The 25,569-nt window shown below is 45.8% G+C and overlaps 1 protein-coding gene across 2 annotated transcripts in view; it reads left to right on the forward strand.

Annotated features, from left to right (window-relative positions):
- Positions 1-25,569, forward strand: part of ATP6V0A2 (ATPase H+ transporting V0 subunit a2) — a 178,277-nt gene that overhangs the window by 88,807 nt on the left and 63,901 nt on the right. For both annotated transcript variants that reach the window (XM_077293224.1, XM_077293223.1), the window contains exons 14-16: positions 4,316-4,434; positions 12,822-13,038; positions 21,088-21,207. In XM_077293224.1, the coding sequence (XP_077149339.1) occupies positions 4,316-4,434; positions 12,822-13,038; positions 21,088-21,207 (456 nt within the window). The remainder of the gene's footprint in view (positions 1-4,315; positions 4,435-12,821; positions 13,039-21,087; positions 21,208-25,569) is intronic.

The raw sequence follows: 25,569 nt of genomic DNA on the forward strand, positions 1-25,569 counted from the left end.
GCAGCTTCCCGAAGAATCCATAGACACCTATGTCACACGACTGAGGGAGCTAGCACATGGATGTGCATTCACAGATATAGATGATGAAATCCTAACTCAGGTAATCGTCACCTGCTCATCTAACAAAATAAGGCGCAAAGCTCTGCAGCAAGATCTCTCTTTACATGAATTACTCAAAATAGCCCGTGCTACGGAAATAGCAGATCATCAGGCTACTACAATGGAGAATGGGGAAAAGTCACAGGTACATAATCTCGTGCATAAAAATACACAAGACAAGCAAACCCCGAAACAGAAAAAATGCTATAGATGTGGACAGGAGTTCCCTCACCGCCTGGACAGATGTCCAGCTATAGGACAGACATGCAATAAGTGTGGAAAAGGGAACCATTTGGCAGCTGTCTGCAGATCAGCACAATACAAGCCTTCTCTGCCTATGACACGGCCTGCAGATGTAAAAATGGTAAATCAGGATACAGAAGAAGCATCTGGAGCAGAAAACTATGTGTTCACCACCTCTGCCACTGGCTCTGTACAGTCCCCCTGTATCACACTCCCAATCTGCGACACCAATATCACGTTTACAATAGATACGGGAGCGTCAGTGGACATCATAGACAGCACTACCTATGAGCAATTGAAGACGAAGCCAGTTTTGCAGCAAGTACATACTAAAATCTTCCCATATGGATCTAAAATACCTCTAACTACTAGAGGGCAGTTTGATGTTGAACTGAGCTATAAAGACAATAAGCAGAAAACTACCTTTCATGCGTTACAAGGATCAGGAGGCTGTCTTCTCAGCTATCACACTGCCTTGAAGCTAGGTCTCATCCAAATTATCCATACCATAACTGATCCTGCGGACATGGATATACAAACCATGGTGAATAATTTTCCCTCCCTATTTAGTGGCTTGGGGAAACTAAAAGACTCTCAAGTACATCTTCATGTGGACGATAGTGTTCGCCCAGTGGCCCAGTCACATAGGCGTATTCCATTTCACCTGAGAAGGAAAGTAGAAAAAGAACTCCAATTCCTCATGGACGAGGACGTTATTGAAACCGTTACTGGGCCCACTCCCTGGGTCTCACCACTGGTGGTAGTTCCTAAACCAAAGGCTCCTGACCAGGTGAGATTGTGTGTTGACATGCGCCTACCCAACACTGCCATTCAGAGAGAAAGACATATCTCACCCACAATTGATGACATCATTCATGTGTTAAATGGAGCGACCGTCTTTTCAAAACTCGATCTCAATAAGGGCTATCACCAGTTAGAGCTGAGTCCAGAATCCAGATATTTGACAACATTTTCCACACATGTGGGCCTCAGAAGATATAAAAGATTGACTTTTGGGGTCTGCTCTGCAGCGGAAATTTTTCAGGATGCAATAAGGGGCGTTATTCAGAACATTCCAAATGCCTTTAATTACAGTGATGACATACTGGTGTTTGGCAAAACTCAAGCTGAACACAATCGTGCTCTATATGCCGTCTTTGAATGCCTCCTCTCTGCTGGACTCACCTTAAACAAGGAAAAATGTGAATTTGATAAAAATTCATTAGAGTTTTACGGTCATATTTTTTCGGCAAAAGGGGTACAACCTGATCCCAAGAAAGTGGAATCCATTAAATCAGCCTCAATTCCACAAGATGCCAGTGAAGTACGCTCGTTTCTTGGAATGGCCAGTTATTGTGCTAGATACATTCCAAACTTCTCAACAATTAACAGTCCATTAAGGGAACTTACAAAACAGAGTTGTGTTTTTCAATGGTCTCCAGACTGTCAAATTGCATTTGAAACAATTAAAACTGAACTTTGCTCAACAACCACAATGGCCTATTTTGATCCAGCTCTCCAAACTGAGCTAATTGTGGACGCCAGTCCCGTGGGGCTGGGTGCCATCTTAGCACAATATAAAGATAACAATCAAAATCCTCAGATTATTTCTTATGCAAGTAAAAGCTTAACAAGCACGGAACGGAAATATTCACAACCTGAAAAAGAAAGCTTGGCAGTTGTCTGGGGATGCGAACATTTTCACTTATTTCTGTATGGAGCTCCCTTCACTGTTGTCACAGATCATCAAGCTCTCCTTACGATCTTTGGAAATCCCAGAGCTAAAATGCCTGCACGCATAGAACGGTGGGGTCTACGTCTACAGGAGTACAACTACAAAATTGTCCACAAGCCTGGAAAATTCAGCAATCCCGCTGACTATCTGTCAAGACATCCGATGACTGATGATCTACCTGAGCATTCCGCCATTGAAGAATACATATGCTTCATTACAGCCCATGCAGTACCAAAAGCTCTTTCCATTGATCACTTTGTGAACGCCACAACAAGTGACAAGACACTACGTGCTTTAATACAAATCATCCGAAATCGAAGGTGGCATGAAATTCAAAGAGAAAAATTTCCCGATCCTGAGATTGATCTGACAGAATTAAAACTATTCTCAAGTGTACGGTATGAACTATCTGTCACTGAGGAATGCCTCATCCTTCGAGGTACCAAATTGGTTGTACCTAAGACTCTGCGCAGCTTAGTAATACAGATAGCGCATGAAGGTCATCTGGGAATTGTTGGCACAAAGAAATTACTCAGAGAAAAAGTGTGGTTCCCAAACATGGATCAATTGGTGGAAGAGAAGGTTAAACACTGTTCCACCTGCCAAGTTATCACTCCATCATCACAGCTGGAGCCTTTACAAATGTCACCTCTACCCACTGCTGTCTGGGAGGAGGTGGCAGTCGATATATATGGACCGTTACCAAATGGCCAATACATTCTAGTAACAATTGACGAATATTCCAGATACCCTGTCATTTCTTTTATCTCTTCAACATCTGCTACTAGTGTGATACCAGAACTGGATAACATATTTTCAGCATATGGCATTCCAAGAGTGGTCAAAACGGACAATGGACCTCCATTCAATGGACACGTGTTCACACAATTTGTTGAATACTTGGGGTTCAGTCACAGAAAAATCACACCGTGCTGGCCGCAAGCAAATGGAATAGTCGAACGCTTCATGCGCACCATGGGGAAACGAATCAAGGCAGCTAGCCTGGAGCACACCCCACTGAAACAGTCATTGTACAAATTCATGTGCAATTACCGCAATACGCCACATTCTACTACCAATGCTGCTCCAGCGCATCTAATTTTTGGCAGAACTCTGCATATACGAATCCCTGACGTAGTCAGTCGTCCTGTACCAAGTGACTCCTCTGTGCGCTTAGCAGACTCTTCCAACAAACAAACCATGAAACACTATGCAGACAGAAGGCGAAGGGCACAGCCAAATGCTATCAAAAGAGGTGACGTCGTTGTGGTGCGTCAGAGACCAACCAACAAGACTTCAGCTGCATATTGTCCCGCAAAATATAACGTTATTGACAAGAAAGGCAGCATGGTCACGGCTGAGAGGGATGGACACTTCATAACTCGAAACTCTTCACATTTCAAAATTATTCCTCAAAATAATGACAATGGACATTCTCTGGGGGAAGATTCGGCACTCAACAGTGGAGAGAATCACCAGGAGGCAACAAGTTCTTCATTAATGGACACCATCGCTGAGCCCAGACGTTATCCATCGAGAGAGAAGGGCTCCATCCAGACTTATTGAAGAAGCGTGACTTCTTTTCTTTAACAGGGCAAAATGGACATACATTTTCTTGGACATTTTTCTTGTTACATCATGTTATTTTATTTTAGTTTTATTCGTTTAAAAAAAAAAAAAAAAAAAAAAGGGGGATGTTGTAATATGCATTAATTAAATCTTGTACCTTGTCTCTTTAAGAAAGATGAGATGTAGAGAATTGTGGGTAGTTACAGAGAGGAGGGGGAGAAGTTACTTTCACTTTGTCATGCATGCAGAGACAAGCTTATGCAACGTGCTAAAGAGAAATAAAGATAATGAAGATTTACTAGTGTGGATTACATACAAAGTGTGGACATTACATGACAGATCACTGGCTTGACTACACAGCTTGTGAGCTGTCAGCTAAGCAAAAGAAGGTGGGGCTAAAGTGGGGAATAGAGCCGAGGAGGCAAAGACTCGGGAAGTGCTCTGATCAAGTCCAGAGCACTTCTGCCTTATTTGCATATGGAATCAAGTAAAATATTGTTAAAGTATATGTACTGATTACCTTATGTTTTAAAGGCCTACATGCTCATATAGGCAGTTTGGAGGAGACTTGCTGGCAGATTCCCTTATAATGTCACTTACCATTACGATCAGTGTCATAGCTTTGATGTGCTAACTTTACTTTTGACATAATTTTTTTTATATATTAAGATCTGGAACTTGGCATCAAATCGTCTCACTTTCCTGAACTCTTTTAAAATGAAGATGTCTATTATTCTGGGAGTAATCCACATGACGTTTGGGGTAGTTCTTAGTGCTTTTAACTATCTGTAAGTCACAATTACTTATAGTAACATCACATTCTGTTCATTACCTATGAAATATAATGTAAATCACCAGACAACTAACAGGATTTCAATATTCTGTGCTTGTTAAATGTTTTAACTAGAAGATAGTAATTAACAAAGAGTCGAATTTCCCTGGTCAGGTCTAGTCACTACGTAATAATGTTGCGGTGGCTAGTAAGATGCAGAGGATTGTGGAAGTGAACACTACAGAGGACCAAACTGGATGCCAGACCGCGATAAATTGAATCTTTTTGCTTATCTCTACTATAAGTTTTCTGAATTTTTTTTCAATGGTGCTCTCAGTCAAAATACATTACTTGTTTCCATTGTCCCTTGGTAAATGTTGAGTCAGATTGTTAAAGTCAGTGTGTCATGTGTACACATATCATAAATTAGGTTTTTAATGACCAATGTATTTTTTTGTTCCATATCAGTCAATCAAAAATAACAAAATACATTTAACATAAAAACCTGATTTAAACCTGTTGGTCATTTTTTTTGATGACACATTCTCTTTCCATGCCAATTCAAACCCTTGATAACCAGTGATGAAATGTACATCATGGTAGGCAGCCGAAATGCTCTACATGATATACATCTTCTTGTCATTGTGATCTTTGTAGCTGCTGTGTCCGATATCCATGGTAGAAGTCACACACAACCAGGTCCATGCTGCAAATACTGGGCTGTGCTAGTGCTGTCAGTCACCAGTGAGGAAGACCGGGCCGTGCAAAAGCAGCAAGAGAAACTGTGCAATGGCTGAGCCTCTTGGCCACACAAAGGATGGCATCCAGTACCCTAATTAATAATTTGATTTAATTTCAATTTCTGTAGAATAGAGGCAGGATTTAAAAAAAAAAAAAAAATCACATTTTTTTTTTACATTTTTATAACCACAAAGGATCAGTGAAGTGTATTTTAAATTATGTTCCCCTTACCCTAACAATTATTTTTATATATTTGACACATGGGTTCTTTTTTTTTACGTAGGCAGGGCTAGCAACAGCTGACAATAGTGGATCCACCAAAGTTTTCTTGCCTGAAACGTCTTAAAGGAAAAGCAGGCGGTCTTTTTCCTGAAGCAGTTCCGCAGACTTTTTTGCTTTAGTTTTGTGGCGGCTCCGTCATCAGCATTTTTTTTTGGTTAGGGGGAGTTAAATCTTATCTAGCGGGCCACCCAAAAAATGAACAGGCTACTTATTTTAACAGCTCACCGGTATTCAAACTCTGAAGCAGTTAAGAGGTAGAAAAAGACTGAACATATGCACAACAATGTAATTTTAACATTGCTGTACAATATGTAAATTTGTAGCAGTTTTAAGGATGATTCCAGGCAGAAAAAAACTAACTTGGGCTGGTATACTTGCCCTGATTACAAGGGAAATTAAAGGGGTTGTCCACTACTTTCAATTAACCCCCCAATGTATCCCCCCCAGGGCCCCTGATTAATTGTGCAAATACCTTCTGTTGCCGTTTTCGCCTGTGAGCGGCGCTATGCTGGCGGCTGAGTCCGGGTCATGTGACCCCCAAGCTGCAGCCACCGCTTATTTCCGCCGACGTCACGTCAATTTCCAGACTCTGGAAATTGACGTGACGTCATGAGCAGGCGTGACCCAGCCGCACAGTCAGCAGTCACTCATCAAGAGTGACTGGGCTGCTGGGCTGTGCTGGGGGCGGACGGGGCTAGGCAGGGATGTACGGGTGGGGCTAGGCAGGGATGATTGTGCGGGGGTCTGCGGGTCGGTATGTGCGGGCCGGCGCCGGTAGGTGCGGGGGGCTGCGTGCCGGCGCCAGGGGGGTCTGCGTGCCGGCACCGGGGGTCTGCGTGCCGGCGATGGGATGTGCGGGCGGTGTTGGGGTCTGCGGTGGGTCTGCTGGCCGTGCTGGAGTCTGCTGCGGTGCGGTGGTGGTGGCGGCGGTGGTGGCGGCGGCGGGGGTGTCTCTGTGTGCAGGCTTCGTCCAATGGGACTACAAGTCCCATCGGGCTCTGCCTGCTACAGTGACAGTAAGTGACACATTAGCCAATGATGGGACAGTAGTAGTCCCATCATCCGGCTAATGTGTTGAATGTAAAAAAAAAACACATATACAGTACATACATACAACACACACCATGTAACATGTGACATGTGGCAACATACGACATGCAATAACATGCGACATGTGACAACATGCAACATGCAACGACGTGCAACATGTGACATGCACCATGCGATGACATGTGGCAACATGCGATGACATGCAACATTGCGGCGACATGCAACATGCGGCGACATGCAACATGTGACATGCACTATGCGGTGACATGTGACAACATGCACCATGCGACATGCACCATGCGATGACATGCAACTGGCACCATGCATCATGCGATGACATGCAACAAGCGGTGACATGCACCATGCAATAACATGTGACATGCAACATGCGATGACATGCATGCACCATGCGGCAACATGCGACGTCATGCACCATGCGTCAACATGCGATGTCATGCACCATGCGTCATGCACAATGCGGCGACATGCAACATGTGACGACATGCAACATATGCCATGCGACATGCACCATGCGACGACATGCAACATGCGATGACATGCAACATGCGACGACATGCAACATGTGACATGCAACATGCCACATACAGTACATACATACAGTACATACAACATACATAGACATACATTACATATAACATAGAGTACATACCATCACTTGTCACCTTGATCCCCGAAGCCAGTGTCATCTGTAAAAAATATTAAAATAATAAACACTATACTCCCTGATCCGCAGAAAATCCAATTAAAACGAGTGTCCCTCGACGATCTCCCGTGGAGAGCAGGAGCATCAGCTGATGCGACCGCTCTCCAGGGGCTCTAGGAATACAATGATGGAAGGTATCCTTCCACAATGTATTCCCCACAATGTATTCCTATGCCCCTGTGAGAAAATAGTCCCTACTCTCACTTTATGCCATTGCTGTGTGGGAAATTTTCCCAGGCAGCAATTGCCATAAAGTGAGACTTTGTCCTAAGGTAACCTCTCAGTGATGCACTGCAGGAGCCATTGTCTCCTGTCAGTGTGTCACTGAGGGTCCTATAGAGCAGTGACATCACCAGATGTCACTGTTCTATAGGGGAGATCGTCGTGGGACACTCGTTATTAATAGGACTACGGCGGACAGGTAGTATACGGTTTATTATTTTACGTTTTTTTGCAGGCGCTGAAGTATGGTAAGTATGGTTAAATGAAGAATATTAAAATACTTTTTTCCTAGTGTGTGTGTTTTATTAACCCTTTGTTAGTATTGGATTAATAATGGATAGGCGTCTTATTGACACCTCTCCGTTATTAACCCGGCTTAATGTCACCTTACAATAGCAAGGTAACATTAACCCCTTATTACCCCATATCCCACCGCTATACGGGAGTGGGAAGAGAGGGGCTAAGTGCCGGATTTGGCGCGTCTTACAGATGTGCCATTTCCGGGGCGGCTGCAGACTGGTATTTGTAGCCGGGGGGGGGGAACCAATATCCATGGCCCCTCTCTAGGCTATGAATATCAGCCCGCAGCTGTCTGCGTAGCCTTTCTGGCTATAAAATATAGGGGGACACCACGTCATTTTTTTTTGGGGGGGGGGGTCCCCCTATTTTAATAGCTAGTAAATGCTACGCAGACAGCTGCGGGCTGATATTCATAGCAGGCTACAAATATTGGCCCCCGGCCGTCGGCTTTTCCCCTCTGGTGCAGAAAATTGAGCGGGAGCCCACGCCGTTTTTGTCCGTTTTTTTAATTAAATTAAACGCTCGTTAAGGCCTTTTCCACACTTGCGTCGGTATTGGTCTGTCGCTATGCGTCGGGCCGATGTACTGACGCACGTTGTGAAATTTGTGCACGACGTGGGCAGCGGATGCAGTTTTTCAACGCATCCGCTGCCCATTCTGAAGTCCGGGGAGGAGGGGGCGGAGTTTTGGCCGCGCATGCGCAGTAGAAAATGGCAGACACGACGGACAAAAAACTTTCACTTGAACGTTTTTTTGTGCCAACGGTCCGCCAAAACATGACGGATCCATTGCACGAGGGATGCGACGTGTGGCCATCCATCACGATCCGTCACTAATATAAGTCTATGGGTAAAAAACGCTTCCTGCGAGCACATTTGCAGGATCCGTTTTTTTCCCAAAAAGACGTATTGCGACGGATTGCTAAAAACGCAAGTGTGAAAGTAGCCTTAGAAACATTGGCCTTTCTATTATATATCTATGGATATATCTATCTATAGATACATAGAAGTATCTATCCATATATCTGGCTGCTTTCACACATCAGGTTTTTGCCGTCAGGCACAATCTGGCGAGTTTTGTAAAAATCGGATCCATTTTTTTCCGCCGGATCCGTTTTTTTCTCATAGAGTTGTATTAGCACCGGATTGTGCCTGATGGCCACACACTTCATCCGTTTTTTGCCAGATCCGGCAAAAAAGCAGTTTCCGCCGGACGGAAAACACATAGAGGAACGTTTTTTCTGTCCGGCCCGGCAAAAAAACGCACAGCGATGGATCCGGCAAAAAATGTATGAAACTGAGATGTGAAATGATGAATCCGGCCTCCAAATCCGTTTTTTTCATGCATGTTTCCATTCAAATCATGCACATTTTCCATTTATTTATTTCCAAAAACGGCATCAAAACTGCACCAAAAACTGCATCAAAACCTGGTGCAGTTTTGATGCAGTTTTTGGTGCGGTTTTGATGCAGTTTTTGGTGTGGTTTTGATGCATTTTTTATGCAGTTTTTTTGCGCGGTTTTGATGCATTTTTTAATTCGCTTTTGGTGCGGTTTTTATGCGTTTTGGTGCGTTTTTGAAAGCTAAATAAAGATGTATTATTGAAAAAAAAAAAAAAAAAAGATTTGTGATGTCATTATTGTCCAACATCCTCTTTTACATTTGTCCAACCCACACTCCATTACACACACAGATAGATGATAGATGAAATGGATAGACAGATCTACATATAGATAAATCTATAGATGCATACATCTATCTATTCCTATATCTATCTATAGATATATCTGGATAGATATATCTATTGATAGATGTATGGATAGCGTAGGGTGTGTGTCCACTGTCCAGATTACATCCGAATTAGCTGCAGATTGTATGCTGCGTACTTGTAGTCCCATCAGATGATGCCTGCACACACACCCCAAAAGACCCCCCGCACACACCCGAACAGTCCCGCACACACCCGAACAGCCAGGCACCCACCCGAAAAGCCCTGCACAGGGCTGTCCACATCTGAACAGACTTGCACACATCCGAACAGCCCACAGACCCCGCACACACCTGAACAGTCCCGCACAGCGCCGCACACATCCGAACAGCCCGCAGACCCAGCACACACATACACGCACACAGTCACCGCCCACACACTTCCCTCCTCCCGAACTGCAGTGTTTCTCGGACCCACATCCGCAGCAAAACTGCAGATGTTTTTTACATCTGCGGTTTTGCTGCGGATGTGCCCGACTCAATGAAAGTCTAAGGATGGCTGGCGGTTTGGACGGAGTGGCAAACCCGCTCCGCCCTAAGCTCCGCCCCCTTCTGTGATGCGATGATGCCGGATATGTTCATTGCACACATCCGGCATCATCACACCCCACACATAGGGCCCTGTGATATACCTTGTGGCGGCGCAGCAAAATCCCCTCCACTATCCTGTAACATCTGGATGCTGCGTGTTTGAACGTGGACACATACCCTAAGGGTGCAGAAAGATTCGGTTCCGCACAAAAGAAGTGACATGCTGCGAGAAAAAAAAGCTGCGTTTCGGTGCGGCTTTTTCTGCAGCATGTGCTCCCATAGACTTACATTGGTTGTGCACTACACTGTGGATTTGATGCAATTCTGTGCGGCAAAAAACGCTGCGGATCTGTATTTGAATCCGCAACGTGTGCACACAGCCTTAGCATTTAGGGAACCGAGCAAAAAAGCCAAGCAAAAAACAAGTGTGGGATTGCACTTTATTTGCAATTTCATCGCACTTTGAATTTTTTCACATTTTCTGTTACACGACATGGTAAAACCAATGGTGTCGTTCAAAAGTAGAACTTGTCCCACAAAAAATAAGCCCTCACATGGCCATATTGACGGAAAAATTATGGCTCTGGAAAGAAGGGGAGCGATAAACAAAAAAAGCTCCAAGGGTGAAGGGGTTTAGAAACATGGATATGGACATATCTATGGAAATATACATAGATATATAGATATATCTGTATCTATCTATCTATCTATCTATCTATCTATCCATCTATCTGTGTGTAATTATCTTTTTGAAGATAGAGGGAGAGGAGGGAGCGGTTTGGGTGTGTTTTGGAGTGGGTGTGGTAGGTTCAGGCTTAGTGGCAGTGCAATGCATCATGGAACTTGTAGTATTAGAGCACAATAACTCAGGAGAAAGGAAGTTGTCGATTAACCCCATGAGAGCTGGATCCAGCACTAAAGATGTGCTGCTACTGCATGATAAAGGTAATATTGCTAAAATAAACACAGTAGATGTTTTCAGTGGCACATAATAGCAAGATTTGTGAAAAAAAAAAAAAGATATACTAGTGGACAACTTCTTTAAATCTAGGCAACATCAATGCTGTACACAGCTGTGGGGTGCCAGGTATTGGACACCAACCAGTGACAGGACAACCCCTTTAAGAAAAAGTCAACTGCATGATGTTTTATAAAGAAAAAACCTTTGTTTTTCTGTTGTGCCTTTATAACATGGTGTTTAAAGAGGGGACCTACCACCATTTTTTTCATGTTGAACTGGGCACACAATGTAATAAGTGGCTGCAGAGCAGAAAAATCCTATTAAAAAAACAGTCTTTCTGTTGCAGAGGTATTAGCAGTCAGAGTATTTTTCCCTAATGAGTTAATTTGTGATAAGTAAAAGTGGGTGTTATCAGAGTGATTTCACTTGGGGCGTATTCTTCTTCCTTCTGTATGATACTGTGAAATCATAAGCAGACATAAATACTCACCGCAAAGAAGAACATGCCTCCATCATGGCTTAGAGCATTTTTATCTGTATATCAGATGTATGACTAACAGCCCTTTTCTTCGGATCTAACCTCCTGCATGAGATAGTGTAGGGAGGACGGGCAGAGCAGCAGAGTTTAATTGGGTAAAATAACAAACTCTTCTTTCAGCTTTCTACTTCTCCTGGCACAGTCACCTCTGCTGTTATGCCCCTCTCTCCACACTGCCTGTCCGAAGATGTGTCAGTAATCAGACTTGTCTACTGTGCTTAGGCAGCTTGTAATTGCTCTCCAGTGAGATTATGGCTGCCAGTAAATTTCACACAGGAGTTGCCTGCCTGTTCTGTTTTTAAAGTTGAGCACAACAGAAGATGTGTGATACTGCCATTTTGATCTCTCATTTCAGGACAAACAGTGTGGGGGGAGGGGCAGTATAACACAGTTGACCATGCTAGGAGAGAAGAAAGGCTAATAGAAGGGTTTGTAATGTGACATAGCTAAACTCCGCTGCACTCCCGTCTCCCCATTGACTCATTTAGGAGGTTAGACCAGGACATCACAGCTGTATCATTACATCTCACACTGAGAAATCTATGTGTTCTTTTTCGGTTGTGTTACTGCCTTCTGATTGGTCGGCATCCTACAGGGAGAAGAAGTGCACACCCCAGAGAAAACACTGATAACACTCAGGTGCTAAATATTGATTGCTAATATCTTGTCAACTAAGAGGTGAAAAAAAACCCCACAAATGTTTTATATTTATTTCGTTCTGCAGCCACTATTACATTGTGTGTCTGATTTAGGCTTCTTTCACACTAGCGTCGGGCTCGGCCCGTCACAGTGCGTCGGGCCGAGGTTCCCGACGCTAGCGTTGTGTCCGCCGCACAATGGGGGCAGCGGATGCATTTTTCCAGCGCATCCGCTGCCCCATTGTGAGCTGCGGGGAAGTGCGGGGAGGTGGGGGCGGAGTTCCGGCCGCGCATGAGCGGTCGGAAAAAGCGGTCCGTCATCTGCAAAAAACATTACATGCAACGTTTTTTGCGGCCGACGGTCTGCCACAACACGGCGCAACCGTCGCGTGACGGTTGCGACATGTGGCAATCCGTCGCAATGCGTCGCGTAATGTTAGTCAATGCAGAAAAAACGCATCCTGCAAGAACTTTTGCAGGATGCGTTTTTTCTGCAAAACGACGCATTGTGACGGATTGCAGTTAACGCTAGTGTGAAAGTAGCCTTAACATGAAAAATTAGGTGAAATGTCCTCTTTGAAATTCTTTGTGTCTGCTGCTTACAGACGTCTTATGCTTACTAAATTAATTGCGTCTTCTGTATTCTTAGGCACTTCAAGAAGAAATTCTGCATGTATTTGGTTTTCCTCCCTGAGCTCCTTTTCATGATGTGCATCTTTGGTTATCTTGTATTCATGATTGTATTTAAGTGGTTGGCGTGGACTTCAGTGGATTCAAGGAGGGCACCCAGTATCCTCCTTCACTTTATAAGCATGTTCATGTTTACTGGTGGTGACGATGGCAACACTCCTCTCTACTCAGGGCAGGTCAGTGATTACTTTGTACCCATTTTTATTATGGTTTTTCTCTATTGAACATTATTTTTATATATGTTTTAAAGCCATTTTTTATATAGCTTATCCCTTTCAAGACCCAATGATTTTTTATTTTTGTACTTTTGGTTTTGCCTTTTGTACTTTCAGTAGTCATTAGTTTATTATTCCATCAATATTGGCTGCATGAGAGTGTACTTCTTTGTCTGAAGAAAAACAGCAAAATTCCATATGGAGTGAAAGGGTAAAAACTGAATTCTGCTATTTTTGAGGAGTTTTGTTTTGGCCATTGTGCTGTAAATATTACTTGGCAGTATGAATCTCGAGGTCAGTACAATTATGATACAAATTTAGTTTACTCTGTCGCCTCATTGGGGGACACAGGACCATGGGACACAGGACCATGGGTGTTATGCTGCTGTCCACTAGGAGGCGACACTATGCATAATCTGAAAAAGATTAACTGTGGCTCCTCCTCTGCAGTATACACCCCTGGACGGCATCAGCCTTCTCCAGTTTTTGCTTAGTGTCGCGTAGGAGGCACACCTAAAAGATTTTTACTCCGTTTTTTCCGACGGGATTACAGATGAAGAAAAGAGGGTCTCCTGTAAGACTCCCGGCATGGCTTCTTCCTCGTCCCCCTATTATGGGGTGCCCAGTTGAAGTAGAGATCGCTATTCCCCATGTTGCTCCTTCCCCAGTCCCTCGGGTGCTGGTTCGAAGTCAATACCCCCCTCCTTCCCCAATTCCTTTTGGTTTCTGGGTTGAGGTCGAGGCGAGGATAAAGGCCCCTGAATATGTGACAACAGCACCCTCCCTAATCCCCCTCTGGGGGTATTAGGTTGAGACACCTCAGGTAGGGCCTGTACAGGCAGCATTCTACAGCTCCCAGCAATGGGCCAGCACACTGCGCCTGCATCCAGGGACCCCAGCCCAGCTGCGGGCTCCTGTTGGGGCTGGGGGAGTGCAGGCAGGCATGGCACAGACAGACACAGGGCTCCCTACACCCCTGTCTCTGCGGCAGCACCAGCTCTATACTGCCTTAGGGAGACCCCAACCGGGCTCCCCCTTCAGCTTATAGCCCCACCGCCATCCCGCCTTTAAATTCGGGTGGGGGGGGGCCCTGGAGCCCTTCTGGGCCTCATGCATCTAATTTAGGCCCCGGCTTCGCCCTAGCTGAAGCCGCCGCCCCCCCGGCCCGCCCCCCGGATGACAAATATGACTCTCTATAGTGTCATAAAGGGGGTGGATCGAGACAGAAAGGGCACGTTTTTACACAGCCTTGCCGCCTTTTTCAAGCTCTCCGCCCCCTTCTCCCCCTTCCTCTCCTTCTCAGCAGCCATTTTCTGCTGCAGATTAACCCTGTATCTCCCGGTCTGCAGGACCAGGCAACCAGTCTCCGGGGGGCACAGGACTGTGGATCTTCGGCGCTGGACCTAGGGACACACTGGTGGGGTAAGATCACAGCTGGGTTCTTTACTTAGCTGTGAATCCATATTACCTATAAGGCTCCCCTATAGGTTTCTCTACCCCTGTAAGGTCCTTTGCATAGCACTGCACTCTGTGCACTATGCCGGGCTCAAGGTCCAAGAGAACCAGGCAGAACTGCTATTATGCATTCTGCACAGCCTGCGGGACCGCTCTCCCCAGTGGCAGCACGTACCCGCATTGCCAGAATTGTATACAAACTAATGTGTCAGAGCCCCAAGAAGCCCCTGCCAATGCCTCAGTGTCTAATGCCACGCCGGAATGGGCTACTCAGATATCGCAATCTATGACGCAGTCTATAGATAACCTAAACTCCACATTGCTTCAGGCTCTGCAGGGTCATGCCTCGGCTATGACCGTTACCCAGCAAAGGGAGAGCTTGACTCAGGAACAAGATGACCCTGGCACATCCACGTCTAGGTCAGGACGCAAGCGGACCCATAGATCAAGTCCATCTGCGTCATCCCATAGCACACGGTCATCCCCCTCTAGGGAGAGACACCGTAGCTCCAGGTCATCTAGACCGTCCCATTCCAGGGACAGACAATGCAGATCTCCGCAATCCCCGACCAGAGAAGGCCTCCTCCCCGGTTCACTCAGCAGGGGACGCCTCAGTGATACACAGGATTCGGAAGGCATCTGCGACTCTGACTCAGACAGGGAAACGGAGGGGTCCCTGATCCCAATCCCTCCTAGCAATATAGCGCTAGTTGAGGACATAATCTCTTCCATCCATCAGGTGCTGGACATTTCTGATCCGCCACCAGAGGCCCCAGAACATAAGATTTCCTTTGAAGGACCTCTGAAGCCGCCTAAGGTTTTCTCTAACCACCCAGAGTTTAAGGCAATCCTTAAAAAGCAGCTCACAGCCTGAGAAAAAATTCGCTAATCGCAAATATCTGGAGGCGAGGTACCCCTTCCCACAGAAGGACACCAAGGAATGGACAGATGGACCCCCCAGTCTCTAGCCTAGCAGCACAGACCCTCCTTTCACTGCCAGATTGCTCAAACCTCAGGGACGCAACAGACCGGCAGGTAGAACGCATGGCTCGTTCAATTTTCGAGGCAGAAGGGGCATCCCTGGCTCCCGCGTTCGCCTCTGTTTGGGCTGCTAAGGCCATTCTGGCCTGGGCAAAAATGTACAAGCTCTCCAAGCATCCGCTCCTGAGCTGTCGGACCAATCTCTGGATTCAGCAAGGGGAGTAGCGGGGATAGCATCAAACGCCATCACAATTCGGCGTATCCTCTGGCTGCAGGAATGGAAAGCGGACGCAGCCTCAAAGCAGTCCCTTACGCACCTCCCCTACCTCAGTGGGAGACTTTTCGGTGAACAGTTGGACACTATGATATGCAAAGCTACCGGGGGTAAGACTACTTCTCTTCCCCAACTCAGACCTAAACGCACTTACAAGAAGCGTAGCCAACCTCGATTCCGATCCTTTCGGAATTCCTCGGGCTGGTCCGTCTCGTGTCCAGCACAAAATTGTAACCGTTCCCCATGCAGGGACAACTCATGATCGACGCAAAGGTCAGACAAGACCTGGCAGTCAAAAGCAGGCCAGCCTAAGCCCAGAGGAGGAAAATCTCAGACTTTCTCCTCATCATGACTCACGGACTCCGGAAGACACCACTCCAGTAGGCGGCCGACTTTTGCTCTTTCATCAAGTCTGGCTGCCTATTACAGAAGACAGGTGGGTCAGGGAACTAGTGTCTTCCGGATACAAAATAGACTTCACCTTCAACCCACTGGACCGATTCTTCTCTCTGTCCCCCCAAAACCACCAGCCAAGGCTTGTGCCTACCACCAGGCGGTCTCCTCGCTTTTTCAAGCAGGAGTCATAGTACCGGTCCCCACGACCGACCGCTTCAGAGGGTTCTACTCCAATTTACTCCAATCTGTTCGTAGTTCCCAAGAAAGGAGGCTGCGTACGGCCCATACTAGACCCAAAACAGCTCAACAAATATGTACGGGTAAGTCACTTCCGCCTGGAGTCTCTTCGGTCCATCATTGCGTCCATGGAGAAGGGAGAATATCTCGCCTCCATAGACATACAAGACGCATACCTGCATATACCCATTGCACCTGCCCATCAGAGGTTTCTCAGGTTCACAATAGGCCAGGACTACTACCAATTCGTGGCTCTCCCTTTCGGACTCGCCACGGCTCCCAGAGTGTTCACCAAAGTCATGGCAGCCACCATGGACGTCCTGCACTCCAGAGGCATAGTAGTCGTTCCATACCTGGACGATCTACTCATCAAGGCTCCCACCTTCAAGGACTGCGAGCTCAGCGTCTCAATCACAACCGATACTCTGTCGCATGGGCTGGTTAATCAACCTACAAAAGTCATCACCAACCCCGAGTCAGTCCCTGACCTTCCTGGGAATGCTATTCAACACCTCCAGGGGTCTAGTGCTCCTTCCCAAGGACAAGGCACTGGCTCTCCGCCTAGGAGTTCGCACCCTCCTCCGCAAGCCCCCTCGATCTCTCCGGTTTGCCATGAGAGTCCTCGGCAAGATGGGGGGCAGCAATAGAAGCAGTCCCATTTGCCCAGTTTCACCTCAGGCCTCTCCAACTAGCCATTCTCAAGTCCTGGGACAGGAATCCCTTTTCTCTCGACAGGGAGTTCAGCTAACGTCATCAACCAGGAGGTCCCTGCACTGATGGCTCAAGTCAACCTCGCTAGCAAAGGGGAAATCCTTTCTCACAGGTCAATGGAAGGTTCTGACCACCGACGCGAGCCTGACTGGTTGGGGTGCGGTGCACCTACACCACAGGGCAAGTGGTCCCCAGTGGAAGCGACCATGCCCATCAACATCCTGGAAATTCGTGCAATCCTCCTGGCATTGAGGGCCTTCCATCACTTACTGGCAGCCTCTCACATCAGAATACAGTCAGACAATGCCACGGCCGTGGCATATGTGAATCACCAAGGGGGGACCCGCAGTACCCAGGCGATGCGAGAAGTGTCACACATCCTCCGCTGGGCGGAGGACACAGGGTCGGTTCTTTCGACGGTACACATTCCGGGTGTGGACAACTGGGAAGCAGACTTCCTCAGCCGACAAGGAATAGACTCGGGAGAGTGGTCTCCATCCCGAAATTTTTCACCAGATCTGTCACCGCTGGGGGACCCTAGATGTGGATCTAATGGCAACCCACTTCAATGCCAAGGTCTCCAAATTCATGGCCAGAACACACGATCCGCGGTCGCTTGGAGCAGACGCTGTGGTTCAGGACTGGACTCCGTTCCAGCTTCTGTATATTTTTCCACCTCTCCCCCTGATATCCAGAGTGGTGAGGAAGATCAAACAAGAGGGAGTTCCAACCATCCTAATTGCACCGAACTGGCCCAGACGTACATGGTACGCTGACATCGTACAACTTACAGCAGACGCCCCCTGGCGTCTCCCCAAGCACCACGATCTTCTATCACAAGGCCCGTTCTACCACCAGAACTTAGGGGCTCTCAATTTGACGGCGTGGCCCTTGAGACCTGGGTTCTAACCCAGGCAGGGCTCTCGCCGGACTTTATTGGAACCATGATCAGGGCACGGAAGCCAGCCTCTGCCAAGATTTATTACTGTACCTGGAAAGCTTTCTTTACCTGGTGCGAATCTCGTGGCCAGATCCCACTCCCTTATTCCCTACCCTAAGCACTTGGTTTTCTCCAATCCAGTCTGGAGGCCAGGCTGTCGTTGGGCTCGCTTAAGAGCCAGGTGTCGGCCCTCTCAGTGCTTTTTCAAAGGCGCATCGCTACCAAGCTGCAAGTAAGGACTTTCCTTCAGGGGGTTTCCCGATTGGTTCCCCCTTACAGATGACCACTAGAAACGTGGGACCTCAACCTGGTCCTGACAGCATTGCAGGAACCACCCTTCGAACCCCTTAAGGAGGTCCCGCTCCGCCTTCTCTCCCAGAAGGTGGTTTTCCTGGTGGCAATCACCTCGCTATGCAGGGTGTCTGAACTGACAGCACTGTGCTGCAGACGGCCCTTCCTGGCTTTTCACCAGGACAAGGTAGTTCTTCGTACGGTCCCATCCTTCCTTCCGAAGGTTGTGTCCATTTTCCACATCAATGAGGAAATTTCACTACCATCCCTTTGTCCGGTTCCGGTTCATAGAGTGGAGAAGGCTCTGCATACACTTGACCTCGTCAGGGCATTGCGTATATACGTGTCTAGAACTGCGTCCTTCCGGAGGTCTGATTCTCTTTTCCTCCTTCCAAAAGGCGGCCACAAGGGTCTACCAGCTTCCAAAGCTACCCTTGCCAGGTGGATCAAATCCACCATACAAGAGGCCTACCGCCTTAAGAATTCTCCTCTTCCAGTCGGTATTACGGCACACTCTACACGGGCGGTAGGGGTCTCCTGGGCCATTTGGCACCAGGCTTCGGCACAACAAGTGTGTAAGGCGGCTACTTGGACTAGCCTACTCAAGTTTACTAAACACTACAGGGTTCATACCCAGTCCTCAGCGGACGCGAGCCTGGGTAGATGTGTCCTGCAGGCGGCGGTGCCCTAAGTTTAGGGGCCTGTCTGCACAATATTCGTCCATTGCTTCCCACCCAGGGACTGCTTTAGGACGTCCCATGGTCCCGTGTCCCCCAATGAGGCGGCAGAGTAAAGGAGATTTTTGTGTACTCACCGTAAAATCTTTCTCTTAGCCTCTAATTGGGGGACACAGCTCCCACCCTGTTGCCCTTTTCGGGCTGTTGTTACTGTTGAGTTCTCATATTGTTCTTTGAGCTCGTACATAGTGGCCTTCTTACAGGCATGTCTGTTATTCATGTTACGTTCTTCCTACTGCTTTTGCACAAAACTGGAGAAGGCTGATGCCGTCCAGGGGTGTATACTGCAGAGGAGGAGCCACAGTTAATATTTTTCAGATTATGCATATTGTCGCCTCCTAGTGGACAGCAGCATAACACCCATGGTCCTGTGTCCCCCAATTAGAGGCTAAGAGAAAGAGATTTTACGGTGAGTACACAAAATTCTCCTTTTTTTTACATACATATTTTTTGGAGGTTAAAACAAAATTCAGAACTTTCATATAAACTCATAAGCCAAAAAGTTGTTTCAATTTGAAAAAGGAGTAAACAGACCAAGACATTATAATCAAATAGGTGTTTACTACATAATAGAAAAATATCAGACAAATATATGCAAATAATAAATACTCTATTAGGCTGGTCTTACACCAGCGTTTACCTGATCTGCGGACGGCTGCGGACTTCCTCCGTGAAGCCCCGCCCTCGGCTGCACCTCCGCCGCTAGCTCCGCCTACTTCTGCATGCGGCCCGCATGCGACCTGCATACCTATCTTTAACATTAGGTACGCAGGTCGTGCGGCTGTATGCGGATACTGCCACATGCGTCATTTTGACGATGCAAAAAAAAAAAATGCTACAGGCTGCGTCCTACGCTGGTCGCCGCATCGTCAAAACGACGCATGCGGCAGCATCCGCATACAGCCGCACGACCTAATGTTAAAGATAGGTACGCAGGTCGCATGCGGGCCGCATGCAGAAGTAGGCGGAGCTAGCGGCGGAGGTGCGGCCGAGGGCGGGGCTTCACGGAGGAAGTCCTCAGATCAGGTAAACGCTGGTGTGAAACCAGCCTTAGAAGACATGGATAGTAAAAAAAAATGTTAAAATCAAATGAAAAAAGGGGGAGGCTGATGAGGAAAATGCAATAAAAATAGCATGCAAAAAGGTAGCCACTAGGTGACAAATGACTACTAATGGTTAATGGTTGTGGTAGAAATGTATATATACCGATATATAGAAGTGCATCCATAAAGCTAGTGTAATGTATTACCCAAACATTGGAACATTGGATTAAATCTAAGATGGCAATATCAAGAGTATACAGGTGCACTATAATAAAATATACCAATCAATAGAAAGTATAGTGTGTCACCAGCACACATGAATATGGCAGTGGAGCCACTCAGGTTTGCAGAGGTGAATCAGTCAGTAAAAAAAAAAAAAACAGTGGTCTTCTTCCTGTAGAAACTTTGCGGGCGGTTTTAATGTCCTTTTTTTGTAGCGACTCTCTCGTTGGCACCTTATTTCTATATTTTAAGCTATAACTATTGAGCAGCTTCCTAGTAGAATCTGCCTGAATAATGGACATGCTGCTTCTTTTAACTACTCCACGGTGTCCAAACCATGAAAGGGGTAACAAAAGACTGAACGTGTGCACAGCATTGCCATTTAGACATTGCTGTGCATTATGTCCATTTTTATGCTGCATTTTTAAAGGATAACGACTTTACACTCTCACAATGACAAACCAGCCAGGTATAGCACCCATGTCTGCCAGATAGCAACTATCTGGGCATGAGAGTCCGTAAGGACAAAATGATTATAAAATGCAGGTTACTAACAGGAAGTCCTCGGACGTTCACTCTAGTTTTTTTTTATTGTGCTTTTCATGTTTGTTTTCTTATTCTATGAAATATTATATAATATAGTTTTTGTAATGTAGAAACAGAACACAGAATTTTAGTAACATTATGCAGAAAATCACAGTTGGTTTTTTTTCCCCCACGTAGTATGGTTTTCAAATCTTCTTGGTGGTGATTGTGTTCCTCTGCATTCCTGTGCTCCTGTTTGGGAAACCACTGTATCTGTACTGGCAGCACCACGGCGGTCAGACGTTTGGAAACTACATGGTAGGCAGTGTTCTTTTTTTTTTTTTTTATTCTCTTCTGTACATGATGATTTTGATGCTTTGTAAGAATTGCTAGGCCTACATCTTCAATGGCATTTTGAAAACAGGCTGAGACACATCGGATCTGTAGTAAAGTAATTTCAGCAATTTATGGTCTTTTATTCTGACAGTAAGTAATACAGCGATAGGAAGTTTGCTTATCAAAAAAGCAATAAGTGGACTATTTTCTACTGTCGCACACTTTGACCTAGATTCATTAACACTTGCGTTTCATACACCAGTCTTAATGAATTCAGTACATTTTATTCGTGGGCACCCTCCATCAAGAGGAAAAACAGCACTTAATGAATTCGGCCGATCTTATCAGTGGCGTGCGCCTCCATGTACCCCTCAGAAATGTTACTCCAGTGTGGGACATGAGTAGCATTTCTTGCGTAAGTAACAATGCCACTTTCCATGTTTTTAACTTGGTGTGAAACGCCAAAAGTCACAACATTTTTGTGCAACTCTTTGTTGTGTAAAAAATCTGCACCTGTCAAAAGTGTTTTATGCCAGTCTTCTGATGTGTTGGCCACTTTGTATTTATTGAAGTAAAAGAACGCATACATATGTGAGATTTTTGTTGCAGCAATTTCATAAGCTATAAAAGATGAATGCAAATAATACCATGCAGTTACATATTTAGATGTGTTATGGACCATCTTTTTATTCTACCCATGTAATGGAGAGTAGTTTTTTCTGTTACCCGTGACAGCAACAACGAGAGAGGGGAATGTATCCTTCAAGGACAGGAAACCTTCAAGATAAAAAATGCAGTACCTCTTTCCACATCAGTTGGTTTCCTGACCTTGATGGGGAATCTTTCGTAAGAAGACAGAGATGAAGAAAGAAGAAAAAAGTGTTGTTTTTTTTCCCCTGGGGACGAATACCTTCCGGGTGTACATAGTGTCTTGTCCACAATTGAGCAGACCTGATCATCAGTATGCGAGTATACTGTGCATGTCAGGTATAGTGAACTAGTGTTGTAGCACAGACACCATTATCAATACGAGAGTATACTGCGCATGTTAGATATAGCGAACCAGCGCAGATACAATCTGAGTTACATTGCGCATATCCGTATACCATATGTACAAATTAATAACATCATTATACGGTAAGTTTATCCGCATTCAAACCGAAAGGATATAACCAGCGCTATCTTTATGTATTAACATGAATAACATTCAAGATAATGAAATAGTACAGATAATAAAATTAATAATCATACACATTTATACAACTATATAGTCCCTTATTGGGGTGTATGAAAGTATGTAACATATATACGCACTCCCTAAGAGGGAAGTATCAGATACGGAGTGTATAATAAACCAGCTACACCTTAAATAAAACAGAATATTTCCAAATAAGTACCGTACTTCTCCTGGAAGGAACCTATAATACATCTCCATCCCTTATATCATTATTTTAAACTATATTCCATCATAGGTAAACAAAATAAATCATATCTTTATTAATAGCTGATGGGGTAAATAGAAGGTCAAACAGGGTGCTAAACCAAAATCAGATGTAAACATGACCAAAATCAATCCTCAACAAAAGCCGAATAAGTGAAGCCTTCATTAAGACCAAACGGGCTGCGAGAGTGTAATCTAAATATTCATCTGCATTCTTCTTGCAATAACAACTGATCTAGATTACCCTTTTGGGGTCTCAGTACCATATGTCTCAAACCCCATATTTGGAGATCAAGAGGGTTTTCAGAATGCACATTCCTCATATGTGCTGCTAATGGTGTTTCTATGCCTGTATTAATTGAGCTAATATGTTTTGATAGAAGTCTCCTCAATTCCTTTGTTTTCCCAATATACAGTTTGGGACATGGGCATCTTATCACAACACCTCTGGTCCTATATTTGATGTTATCCATTAGCTAATACTCTCTGTTGTGTACAGGGTTAACAAAATTATTAATTCTTGGAAACTATTTACAAAAAGTGCAGGAACCACAGGGATATGATGCCTTTACTGTCAAACTTTCTTCCTCATTGGGTGGATCTTTTTCTGTGGAAAAATGACTATGCCTCAAACAGCCCTTCAAATTTTTGCCCCAACGATAAGTAACAGATGGATATCATCCGATAACGTCCCTTAAATCAGGATCGGCTCTTGATATCATCAAATTTTTACGTAAAACACTATATGCACTAGAGGCTTTTGCATCATATGTCCCTATAAATCTTATAATCCGAACCTTCACGTTCCCGGGAGCCACATCCAACAGTGTGTCTCTATTTGTAGCCTTAGGCCCATTTCACCCATCAGTTTTTTGCCGTCAGTCATAATCCGTTGGCTCGACGGATCCGTCGCAGATTGTGAAAAACTGATGCGACGGATTTGTTTTTTTGTCGGATCCGTCTAGTGACTAATTGGATCCTAAAAAAATCGGAGCATGCTCAGTTAAAAAAACGGAATCCGGCGCCGGATTCCGTCATTTGATGGATTCGGCGCCCATAGGCTTCCATTCGAGCAAATGACGGACGGCGACGGAGCCGTCACTGTCCGATTTTTCGACATACACAAAAAACTTTACTTTGTCCGTCTTCTCCGGCCACCGTACAAACAATTTTCGACGGATGAAACGTGAGGCCATCCGTCGTTATTACAAGTCTATGAGAAAAAGCCGGATCCAGCGGCATCAGTCGCCGGATTCGTTTTTTTTTTTTTCAAAATTCGACGGGTTGCGACTGATAGCAAAAAACTGATGTGTGAAAGGGGCCTTTATTGAATGGCCTATGCAAAACCCTCTTAGGGTCTCTTCCAAAAAGGGCATCATTAGAGCAATTTCGCCTCACCCAAAGGTACTGTCCAACTGGTATGCAAAGTCACCATGTAAATGTATTGTCTTACAACAGAGTAACTGTAGCTTACATAAACCATTAGGGGAAAACTCTGTCAAGATCCTTAATGGCACAGTCTGATCAGTTCAGCTGGCGGAATCTTACAGCACCTTATATAAAGGGGGAAGAGGGTTGTAAGCATAACTCGGGCTTATGCTGGAACGTTTGGATTCTGCCTCAAACAAGATAGTCTCCCTAAAAACATCCCTGCTAGTAGAGCTTAACGTCAGCACGCAGAATAAGTGACATCTGAGCTTTATTAGCAGATCCTCCATTCGCTCAGGTTCTGATGATAGGATAGTTTTGAAATTAGACTTGGGTTATCTCCCTAAGGTAGTTTCAGAATTCCATACGTCACAGGAAATTGTGCTGCCATCTTTCTATTCTAATCCTATAAATCCTAAGTAAGGAAAACGACATACCTTAGATGTCAGAAGATGTTTACGTCAGTATTTAACAGTCACAGAAACTTGGAGGAAAGATAGAGCCCTTTTCTCTAGTTGCCTTCCACCACAGCCCAGGAGGTTGTCTCCATACCCTAATGGGGGACAGGAAGCACAGGAGGTTAAAAACCCCTCCCATTAACCAGTGTCTTTCCTGTTCCCCATGGGGCATGGAGAGGTTCCTGGTACGCTGCGTGGCCAGCTCTCGCAGTGCTACCTTATTCTTTTGCCGGGCACTGGTGGTCGGGCCCCTGGGCTTCCTCCTCCTTTTTATGCTCCCGTCTCCTCCGGATTCTGGGACCGCTATCCTGGTCCTCCTGTGTCCCCTTGTAGGGGTGAAGAGGACCAGTGATCCCCTGCCGGAAGCCTCCCTGAGCTCCCCGGCGTCTCCCCCTCCTGTGCGCGCTGTTCGGCGACCCGGAAGTCACGTGGCGCTTCACTTCCAGGTCGTTCACTCCTGTACAGGAGCGCTGTTACTTCCGGGATTCCGGACCTCTGAACGGCGTGTGAGGCACGCTGCATCCTCGCACGCCTGCCTTGGACTGCGGAGGAGGAGGGAACGGCTAATTGCCAGGCGCTGGAGCAGCATTTATTTTCTATTTCTATTCTAGTTTCTATATAAAGCTGCAGAAGACGTCTCAGGTAAGCCTGCTCAGCACGGATACGTTTTGCCCTGCAGCTGCAGAGCCCAGCGCTCCCCAAGCCCCAGTAAGTGTGGCAGGGATGGGTCCCATTTTAGGGTGGTTTTTAAAGTATACCTTCCCATACTGCTCCCTCTTTCGTTTCAGGGAGATAAGCCTGTCCATAAATCCACCACTAAGCGCAAATGTGCTATATGTAATGAAAAACTGCCCTTAAAATGGGAGAAAAAATTGTGCCAACCCTGTACAGACAAAATCCTCTGGGCCGAACATCCTTAACTAATAGAAGAGATACGTTCCTTAGTCAGGCAGGAGGTTCAAACCTCTTTAGCCACGTTTGCCCCTCCCCCGCCGCCACCACCACCCTCACCTGGTC

This window comes from Ranitomeya variabilis, chromosome 1, assembly GCF_051348905.1.
Source record: "Ranitomeya variabilis isolate aRanVar5 chromosome 1, aRanVar5.hap1, whole genome shotgun sequence".
NCBI classification, from domain to species: domain Eukaryota; kingdom Metazoa; phylum Chordata; class Amphibia; order Anura; family Dendrobatidae; genus Ranitomeya; species Ranitomeya variabilis.